This window comes from Elephas maximus, chromosome 9 (genome assembly GCF_024166365.1).
Source record: "Elephas maximus indicus isolate mEleMax1 chromosome 9, mEleMax1 primary haplotype, whole genome shotgun sequence".
Lineage (NCBI taxonomy): Eukaryota > Metazoa > Chordata > Mammalia > Proboscidea > Elephantidae > Elephas > Elephas maximus.
In genome coordinates, this window is record NC_064827.1 from 79,178,211 (window position 1) to 79,189,407 (window position 11,197).

The following is an 11,197-nucleotide window of genomic DNA, read 5'->3' on the forward strand; positions in this document are numbered from 1 at the left end:
GTGCTGAGGAAAGGCACCTGATGGGTGGGTGGCATCTCTCATTGCAGCTTCCATTGAGGGTGCGCCGGAGGTGACCATGAGCAGCCTCTTCAAACAGATCCTGCGGACCGAAGGGGCCTTTGGTCTGTACCGAGGGCTAGCCCCCAACTTCATGAAGGTGATCCCTGCCGTGAGCATCAGCTACGTGGTATACGAGAACCTGAAGATCACCCTGGGTGTGCAGTCACGGTGACGGGACGGAGGGCGGCCCTCCCTGCAGACTCGCTGATCCTGGGCCTGCAGCCCCAGGATGTGTAGCCATCTCATTCTGTGAATGTGCCAACACTAAGCTGACTGAAGCCAAGCTGTGAAACCCTGGGATGTACCCGCAGGGGAGGGGGAGCTGGCATGCCCGCTGGGTTTGCCCTGCTGACCCCAGCCGATCCTCATGTTGATTCCAGGGGAGACCCTTGGGTATTCCTCAGGGTCCAGGGGTCAGCAGGATCCAGGCTCTTACGCATAGAGACAGGGACGTTTCCTTCAGTGCCTGCCAAATAGCAGAGCTTGGAGACCGGATTAGTTCTTCCATGTCGCCCTAGCATCCAGACCATCAGTGCAGGCCCTTTGCCCTCTGGCCTGCTGAGCGCATTCCCCATGCCCATTTGCTTCCTTCCTCTCTGCTGTTTTAGTAGGAGGAGGGCTACCCGCCCACCCCCGCCCTCTCCTTGTTTCTCTCCCATAATCCTGTGGTGAAAGGGATTTCACCTGACTTCACAAACCTTACTTCCCCAACCTCTGTGTCGCTGACATGGTCGTGCAGGGAAGGGGGAAGAGTCTAGCTTTTGTGCTCACCCTCATCTGAGCTCATAGCAGATGGGCCCCAGGTGTCGTGTACATGCAGAGGTGGGCAGGCCAAGTCCTACCTCTTTGCTACCTGCCGTTTTGGTGCATGGCTTCCTGGAAGGCTGGTGCCAGGGCCTGGAACCCAGAAGCTCTGCTCCCTGCTTGGGGTCTCATGATGCCCTGAGCTGGCCCCAGCCTCTGCCAGGACGGGTACCAGCTCAGAACCAAGCTCACTGTCCCTGCTCTGTGGCATGAGGGCAATGGGGGCCAGTGTTTCAGGGGGAAGGCATATCTGCCCCATGTCTTCATCCCCTGGTGAGAAGGAAAAGGTGGTAAAGGCCTTAATTATGTATTGTTGGGAAAAGGGTTTTGTTCAGCAAGATAAGCTGGACAAATGTGCAAGTTTTTTGCTTCCAGAGAGAAGACGAAGGGAGTAGACAGAGTTCTGCTGATGCATTAAAGTCTGTTTCTGATGCCCCAGGGGATTTATGTCCAATCCCAACTTGGGCAAAGTGGGACCAGCCTCACATTCCACTGATGCAACGTGTCACACTGCTCGGAGCCTATTTATTTTGTATTTATTTGAACAGAGTTATGTCCTAACTATTTTTATAGATGTGTTTAATTAATAGCCTGTCATTTTCAAGTTCTTTTTGTATTCATATTTATGTTCATGGTTGATTGTACCTTCTCAACACCATGTGGTGGGGTTTGAGAAGGGAAAGGACAGAGGGGCCACGGGAGCCACCCTGCCCGCTGCCCATGGTTATGTCATGTCTGTCCAAAGAAATTCCTCTTGGAACTGGAGGTGGAGAAGGAAGGACAGAAGGGTGGGGAGGCTTGTCCTTTGGCAGGCAGAGCTGGGCCTGTGCTGTTTGGGAGCTTCCTGTTATGTGTGTCCTGGAAGGAATGCGCACAGGAAACCTCAGGATCTGAGATCCTGAAGGCGTATTTGACTAGGGCTGGGAAGGTTGGGAGAGAAGTCCCAAGGATGTAGAAAATGGAAGTCCAAGTTATTTCCTGGACTGAAAGGATTTTATTATTTCACCCTTTTTGAATCAAAAGGCAATGAGGTGCCTCTCGCTGTGGGTTTGTGGTGAATGGGTGGGTGCTAGAAGGGAGGGTGACCGGCTCCACCATCATCCCTCCCTGCCCTCTGCTGCCCCGCTTGGTAATGCCGGTCAACTGGCAACTGAAGAGTTGTACTTCCTTCCACCAGAACAGTTGCACTTCCATTCCATCTGAATGGCCTAATGAGGAAAATTTAGATAGGATGCAAAGATCAATGCAAAAATTATTGTTATATATAAATATATTAGTTATAACTGGAATTTCTCAAAGAGCAAATTAAGAAAGAATTGGAAGTTGTCATTTAAAACAGCCTTCTAATAAAGTCATTTCAAAGCTGACAATGGAACCCTGATTTTTCTGATTTGGGCTTGGGTGGTGTGGGGGCATTTACATGTTAGAAGATGAATCTATTTTTCTCATCAGAAGCCTCAGCAGCTACCCCATCTCAGCTTCCTGGAGGTGCTCCCTCTTTAAAGGTATGGATCTCTGTGAGGTTTGGGGTGCTCTTGACAAGCTCACCGGTGCCCACTAATCTGCCGAGCCTGGTGGCCACTCCTCAGCCTTCATCTGATTGAGCCCTTCTTGGGCACAGTCGAACACTCCCTCAAGTCCTGCTTGAAACACCATCTTCACGTGGCCTTTAGAAACTACTCTGGTCCTTCAGACTCGCAATTGGTTCCTGCCCAGCTTTCTGAGTTACAAATATTGAAGGGCCCCAAAGGGCAGTCTTAGACCTCCCCTCTTTACATTCAGTAATCTCATTCAGTGTCATTACTTTAAATGTCTCTATTTAGATGACCCTCATTTTATTCTTGAACTAATTCCAGACCCATAGATCCAACTATGAGCCCAATGTATGCAATTGATTGACTAATAGGCATCTTAAGTCTAACATGTCTAAAACCAAACTTAATTTTCCTCTCAAACCTGCTTCTCCCATCATGTTCCTCTTCCCAGCAAATGGCAACTCCTTCTTTTAGTAACTTAAGCCAAACCTTCAGAGTCATCCTTGACTCCTTCCCTGTCATTCTAGGTCAACTCCATCAGCAAATCCTGTCATCTCTACCTTCAAAATATATCTGAAATCTCACCACCTCTTCACCCCTGGTATCTGGTCTAAGCCAATGTTATTTTTTACCTGGATTATTGCAGAATCTACTAAACTTGTCCCCCCCGTCTCCCCCCCCCCCATTCTCCACACTGAACCAGTGACCCTTCCAGAACATAGATCTGGTTCCTGTCACTCCCCTGCTCAAAACCCTCCAGTGAAGAGGCAAACCACAGACTGGGAGAGAATATTTGCAGTACATATAATCTGACAAAGGATTTGTATCCAGAATATATTAATTTGTATAATTTGTGTCTTATAAGACAACCCAGTTTAAGAATTGGTACTTTACATAGGGCACAAAAAAGGGCTTAGCTAGTAGCATCGTTAGCTGTCAGGGAAGAGCAAAACCACAATGAGATACCACTACACACAGACAAGAATGACTCAAAGACTAACAACTCTGAAGTCTGGCAAGGATACATACCAGCCGGAAATAACTTACCCGCTGTTGGTGGGGAGGTCAAATGTTACGCCTTTGGAGAACTCCTTGGCAATGTCTAATAAATGGACATTTACCTAATGACCCAGCAATTCTACTCCTAGGTACTTACCCCCTCCCCAAAATGAAAACATGTCCACCAAAAGACTTGGACGTGGTTCGTAGCAGTTTCATTCATAGTAGCCAAAAATGAAACAGCCCCTGTGTCTATCAAAAGCTGAATGGATCAACAAGCTGGTACATTCGTGCGTTGGAATGCTAAGAAAAAAACAATCTCATTGCTGTCGAGTAGAACTGCCCCATAGGGCTTCCAAGGCTGTAATATTTAGGGAAGCAGACTGCCACGTGTTTCTCCCACAGAGCAGCCGGTGGGTTCCAACTGCAACCACTGCCCCACCAGGGCTCCACTGGAATGCTAAAACTCGGCAATAAAAAGGACTGAATTACTGAAACTACAGGCAACAACATAGGTGAGTCTAAAAAATGTTCTGAGCAAAACAAGCCAGACGCAAAACAGTAAATGTTCTAGGTAGGTTTTATCTAGAATAGGTAACACTACGGTGAAAGAAATTTAGAATAGCAGTTGTTTCTAGGGGAGGGGGACCATGGGGATTGGGAAGAAAAGCAGCACCCATTTGTCAAAATTCATTGAACTGTACGCTTTAGACACCATAGCATGTGAATTATATAGTGAACAAACTTGAATTAAAAAATGGGGGGGTCATAAAACAGCCCTCCATATTACTTAAGGGGCACTGAGTCTATTTGGGATGATGAAAAACTTTTGGAAATGGACAGTGGTGATGGTAACAGAACAAGGTGAGTGTAATGAATGTCACAACTATACACATAAAAATGGTTAAAATGGCAAATGTTTTGTTATGAAAGTACATTTTTTATTTTATGAAAAACTTGCAACCTCTCCCTTCTCACCCAAAGACAAAGCCCAGGTCCCCATCATGGCCTTCAGGCCCCACTTGATCTACCCACTTCCCTAACCAGATGTGGGTTTACCAAGAAGTAAATGAAGCCTGTTTTCAGTCCCCCTTGCGGAGTGCTGGGCGTTGCCTGGAGCTGTGGGGCCCCTGAGCTGAGGCGGGGAAAGCCTTCCTGGTAAACTGCTGAGAGAGAGAGAAAGGGGCATGTGTTTACAAGGCTGCAGCACCGAGTTGGATTTCTTTTCTCATTTAAATCAATATTCACTTTCACCCCTCATTTTGTGTTCCGTTTTGATTTGTTTTGTTTATCTTAAAGAAGGCCTCCCAAATGCTATAAGCTGCTGCAGACCCCAGAAAATCTGGATCCACCCTTATTTCACCTCTCCTGACCCTCTCCACTCCCGTCCAGCCACAGGAGTTGCCATGACCCCAAGCACAGCACAGTCTGGCCCAGCCTCAGCCTGCTCCCCTGTGGGCAGGTCCTGTCCTGGCTTGTTTCCTGCTGCCTTCCATCCCTGCTCAGATGTCACCCCCTCCAAGCCAAACTACAAGATAGGCCCCTCCCTCTCTCCCTTGCCTCTGCATTATTCTGTAGAACACAACATCCCCTGACATTTTTCACTTTCTGTCTCTCCCAGGAGTGGGGGAGGCCTCTGAGGGCAGGGAAATGATTGCCTTTGAATCTCCTGGTACACAAAACGCTCAGTTAAAATTCATTGAATAACTGAATAAATGGCTGTCCACACCGCATGTCCAGAGAGCCCTGAATGCCATCGGGCCTGGCCTGCCAAGGGACGGTACACAGCAGCTTAGGGAAACCTCCAGGGCCTCTGGCATCCTGAGGCTGTAGGGAGGCTTGGGCGTGTGCCAGTGTGGGAAGCTGGCATCCACCACTTGCTTCCATGTGCGTTAATGAGCACAGATCATTTCCAAACCACTGGGCCTTGGCAAATTGATGCCCCCAATGCTGCTGTCCCACCCCATCTAGGCTTACCCTTAGGGGCACTGGCCTGGGTGTCCTGCCCAGGTCACCATGCCCTCCCAGGCCCTCAATTCCATCCAGCTGGGAGGAGGGGCTCCTCTGCCCCAGAAGTTAACGTCGAAGGGGTAGTTGTTCCTTCACCCCTCCTTCCAGTCTTTTTACATGTCTCCTTTCTAGTGTGGTCTTCCCTGAGCACCCTACTTAAAATTACAGCCCCCAGCCCTGCCTACTCCCCTCTCCCATTTTAGTTTTCTCCCTAGCGCTTTGCACCATGGACTACACTATTTATTCCTTCTTTGGTTTATTATCTGTTTATAATGTAAAATCCAAGAGGGCTTTGTTGGCTGCTGTCTTCCAGCACCTGGAGCAGTATCTGACACCTTGTAGGTGATTGATGAATAGTTATTGGTTGAATGAAACTCTTCCAAATGTTTCTTGCTGTGGTCGGCAGAATAATGACCCCCCAAAGATGTCAGCATCCTAATCTCCAGAGCCTGTGAATATGTTAGGTTACATGGCAAAAGGGGAATTAAGGCTGCAGATAAAATTAAGGTTGCTAATCAGCTGACCTTAAAATGGGGAGATTATCCTGGATTATCTGGTGAGCTTCAACGTAATCACAAAGGTCCTTCAATATGGAGGAGAAAGAGAGAACCAGAGGGATGGCAGCACGAGAACGACTCAGCCCTATGTTGCTGGCTTTGAAGGTGGAAGGCAGTCATGAGCCAAGGAAAATGGGCAGCCTCTAGAAGCTGGAAAAGGTGAGGAAATGGATTCTCCCCTAGAGCCTCCAGACGGAACCAACCCTGCTGACACCTTGATTTTAGCCCAATGATACCCATTTTAGACATCAGACCTCTAGAAGTCTAAGAGAATAAATGGGTGCTGTTTAAGTCACATGGTTTGTGGTAATTTGTTACAGCAGCACTGGGAAACTAAAACACTTCCTTGGCTGCAAACTTCCCTCTTCATCTTGGCTGAGAAGAGCCTCTTCCCACCTGTCCTTCCTCTGATAGAGATAAAATTCCCCTTGGTTGGAGTTTGCAACCAGCTGACACTCTCAAGAAGGGTGTGGAGTGTGGCAGGGGAGCGCATATCAAGGTTTGCTTTGTTGCATTGTGCTTCTGCTTGGAGATGTTAAGCATTGTGTCCACAGCCCAAGCAATCTCGCTGACCAGGTGGTAGTTCTAGAACGGGATGGGCCTGCCCCAACCCCACGAGCATCTGAGTTGGAGGCTGGCACCAAAGCACCGGTGAAGCCCTGTGGGCAGCTGGCAAGCTTCTCTTCTTCCTCCTGGCAACCCAAGGACTGTGGGTCCCCCTCAATAATTCAGCTTTGTGGGGAAAGCGTCACAGACACCTGCTCTCAGGGAAGGGACAATAGAGGCTAGAGCAGTGCCACCTCCTGGTCTAGGAAAGAAAGCGCAGGAGAGTTGCAGAAAATCTGTTGGCCTTCCTGGGATAGAAACTGGAACAGTGGAAATCCCTGCGCCACCATTTCCTTGCCGTGTGACCTGGGGGAAGTCACACTACCTCTCTGAGCCTGTTTACTTGTCTGTTAAATTAGGAAAATAAGACTTACCTTGGAAGACTGTTGGAAAGTTTAAATGAGATAGGAAATGGAAAATGGCTGGCCTTAATAAACATAGTTTTATCTCTCTGCTTCCCTTCTCCTATCCAGGACTCCAAACACACAAATTTCCTCCTTAAATCTTTTCATTAAAGCCTCTTAGGTGAAGAGGCTCATGAAGGCCTGGGGTTTCCGGCATCTGGGAAGGAATATGAAGGCAGCCTGCAGGCTGGCTGCTTCCCCTGAGCAGTCTGCCCTAATCCTCTTTTTTTTTTGTGTCTCCTTCTGGAAGCTTGGCCTCTTACCTCTTAATCCTGAGAGCACCATTTATTGAGTGCCAGCTGGGCACTGTGCAAACAGGATCTTTCTTAACCCCTTAACAACTCCAGGAGGTGATGTTACTGCATGTCCCCATTTCACAGATAAGGAAATTAAGGCTCCTGGAGGGGAAGGGACTTGCTTAAGATCTCATGGAATAAGTGGCAGGGCCTTAAGCAGAGGTCAGCAGACCCCTGCGTGTGAGCTGTATATATGGAGGTGAACACAGGATGGGCCCCATAAGTGCTGCCCAACAGGAGGCTTGGAAGGCTGGGAGCTGCTGCTGGGCCCAGCAGGCTGGAACCATGCCACGGCCCACTTGTGGGAACCCTCACCCAGTTAACATGTGTCCAAGGAACAGGCCCTCCTTGTCACATTCAGGTGGGTGGTACGTGGTCCTTGGTTGTTCCCCTCCTTCCAGGACTGGGAGGCCACAGAGAACCTGAGAAACATAGGCAGGCCTGTGTTTGAATCCTAGCTCCTGACGCTATGACTTTGGGCAAGTCTTCTGCCTCTCAGAGCCTCAGTTTCTTCACTAATTTGAAATAGGGTAGTCAGGGAAGACCACACTAGTAAGGAGACATGTAAGTAAAGTCTGGAAGGAGAACTGAAGGAACAAGGGGTAAACCCCATAGAGAGGTTTGCTTGGTGAGGCTTCCTTACAGCTCAGAGGGGAAGGGATCTGCACCAGGTCATACAAAGGATAAATGTTGAGCAGAGATTCAAACCAGATTCGCTGATTCTGAAGCCATGTTCTCAACCGCAGCTCCTCTCTGGATGGCCGGCAGTCCAGATTGCACTGGTCTGAATGGGTTGGAATGCAGGGGAAGGATGGCAAGAGGAAGAGCCGGGTGTGCTGGGCCCAGCTGCTCATGTGCAGACTTTGACCCCTGCCTTGAAGGGCCCACAAGGAAGCAGGAACAGCCAGACAGGGAGAAGGAGTAGCGCAGCCGGCCAGGCCCCAGGAGGCAGTGGCTAGAGGTTTGGCCAGCAGGAGGCGAGTAATACAGCAGGGAGGAACCAGGAATCCTGCAGATGAGTAAACTCAGGCCAGAAGGGGCAAGACTAGCCCAGGCCTCCTTCTGGTGGCTCCCTGGAACTTGGAGGCTGGCCCAGAGAAAACAGGCATTCTGAGGAGGTCGGCTCTGGCCAGAAAGGGATAATCTCCCTTAGTTATTTGCTATGGCCTTCCATCACTGCCCTGGAGACCAGAAGGAGTGTTATCTCCCCAGAGCAGTCCTCGAGGCTGATGAAACACAGGGAACTGACTCTACCGCACCATCCAGCATGGGGCACCCCTGGCTGAACCAAAGCCCAGCCCCCACCCCCTCATTTGCAGATGAGGAAACTGAAGTCCAGACAGTTTGACAAGGGACTTACCCAAGGTCCTTAAGCCTGTGGTCATTTCTCTTTCCTGACTGCATTTCACTTACACTGTTTGTATTTGTCTCCCAAGACTGCTGTTACAAATTACCAGGAACTTGGTGGCTTCAAGCAATACAGACTTATTCTCTTACAGTTCTGGAGGCCCTAAGTACAGAGTCAGTCTCACTGGGCTACCGTAAGGTGTCAACAGGACTAGTCCCTCCTACAGGCTCTGGGGAGAACCAGTTTTGCTGCTTTCCAGCCTCTGGAGGCCACCTGCAGTTCTTGGCTCATGGCCCCTTCTTCACGTCACTCTAACCTCTTGCTTTCATCATCACATCACCTTATCCCCTTCTGCTGTCAAACCTCCCTCTGCTTCCCTCTCAAGGATACTCTGATTACTTTAGGGCCCATCCCGAGAATCCAGGATCATCTCTCCACCAAAACCATTAGTTTAATCACATCTGCAAAGTCGTCCCTTTTGCCACATAAGGTAACATAGGTTCCAGGGACTAGGACATGGATATCTTTGGGAACCATTGTTCAGCCACCATACCATTCCCCACCACATGTACTGTGTTTGTAGACCAAAATAACCAAACCAAATCCATTGCTGTCAAGTCGATTCTGACTCATAGTGTCCCCATATGACAGAATAGAACTGCCCCATAGGGTTTCCAAGGCTGTAATCTTTATGGAAGCAGACTCCCACATCTTTCTTCCATGGAGCAGCTGGTGGGTTCAAACCGCCAACCTTTCGGTTAGCAGCCAAGCACTTAACCACTGAGCCACCAGGGCTCCTTCCTTTTAGATGCTGCCAATCAAAATCCTTCCCATTCAACAGGGGGTGAAATAAACCACAGAACAGGCATAACAGAGAACATGGCCTACTGTGGAATAGTATGCAATCATTAGAAATGATGAAAGAAAACAGTTACCGACCTGGAAGATGGCCATGATCCACCCAAATTTTTATTAAAAAAGAAAAAAACAAAAACCTCTGTAAAATGGGTTTAGTATGTCAGGGCCTGAAGATGGAATGCCGGGGTTGCGGGGAGAGGGGCGGGAGCCACGCCTCTCAGCCTCTCAGGAGAAAGGACTCCCAGCCAGGAACTCCAGAGGGAGCAGCAATCTGACATCACAATTAAGATCACAGATTCTGGAGCCAAGAGATCTGGGTTCAAATTCTGACTCTGCCACTTACTAGCTGTGAGACTTTGGTGTCTCAGTTTCCTCATCTATAAAATAGGAATAATGTTTGTACCTACCTCATCATAGGGTAGGTACAAACATAATTCTTAAAGCATCACAAGGATGCTTTAAGAATTAAATGAGGTTTTACATATACATATGAAAATAGGCCTACTTAACTGTTAAATATATAATTATATACTTTATATATTTTTATATATAGTATAGATATATAAGCAAAAGTTCGGCAGTTTGAACCCACCAGCTGCTCTTTGGGAGAAAGATATGGCAGTCTCCTTCTGCAAAAATTTACAACTTTGGAAACCCTATAGGACAGTTTTACTCTGTCCTATAGGGTTGCTATGAATAGGAATCAACTTGACAGCAGTGGGTTTGATTTTTTTAATATAATATACAAATATACATGTATATTCACATACATGGAGCCCTGATGGTACAGTGGTTAAGAGCCTGGCTGCCAGTCAAAATGTTGGCTGTTCAAATCCACCAGCTGCTCCTTGGAAACCCTGCGGGGCAGTTCTGTTCTGTCCTATGGGGTCACTATAAGTCGGCTGCAACTCAACAGTAACAGGATTTTTTGGTTTTATTCATATATATATATATAAATTATAAATTTAATTTAAATTCAATTAATATAAATTATAAACTAATTTCTGAAAATAAATTATATTTATTTGTTATATATCAGATATATAATACAAATATATTTATATATAAACATATATATATAAAATCACTAATCATAGGCTGCATAGAAAAAAATAACTAGAAGGCTGTGCTCCAGAAATGCTAAAACTGGCTACATTTCTCAGAGGTGAGACTGTGAATAATTTGTATCATCTTTTTGCTTATCTAAGCTTTCTATTTACCTACAATAAACATTCATTATTTGCATAATCAAAGTGAAATTTAAAAATCTTAACGATATAACAACAACAAAAAAAGCAAAACCTGAATCCTTGCCATCCTTGAAGCCCTAGCTTTGGCTTGTCCTCCCCAGGGAGCCTTCCCTTACCCCAGGGAAGGAGAGGTCTCCCCGTTCCCATGACTCCCTGTCCGTTCTTACTTCCTGGAGCTCTTGCTCATGAGCTCAGGGAGTCCGGTGGGCAGGAGGGAACTAGCAGGGAATGTGTTCTGAGAACAGCAAACAGACCCCACCAGATGCATAAAAATGCCCCCCACTCATGTCACCCTGAGCCACATCATTCCATCTCTGACTTCTCTGACCCCCTGAAGGTTTACTGATGCCATTTCACAGGAGGGATAGGGCTTGCCCAAGGTCATACCAAGCAGTGGCAGGGTATCCAACCCAGGCCCCTGCTACTGTCAAGGCCCCAGGGAACATGCTGTGAACTGAGTATGACAAAGA

General features: G+C 47.6%; 1 protein-coding gene across 4 annotated transcripts in view; it reads left to right on the top strand.

The window, feature by feature from the left end:
- Positions 1-2,225, top strand: part of SLC25A25 (solute carrier family 25 member 25) — a 31,515-nt gene extending 29,290 nt beyond the window's left edge. For all 4 annotated transcript variants that reach the window (XM_049895978.1, XM_049895979.1, XM_049895983.1 and 1 more), the window contains one exon: positions 48-2,225. In XM_049895978.1, coding sequence (XP_049751935.1) covers positions 48-232 — 185 coding nt within the window. In that variant the 3' untranslated portion in view covers positions 233-2,225. The remainder of the gene's footprint in view (positions 1-47) is intronic.
- The last annotated feature ends 8,972 nt before the right edge of the window (positions 2,226-11,197 follow it).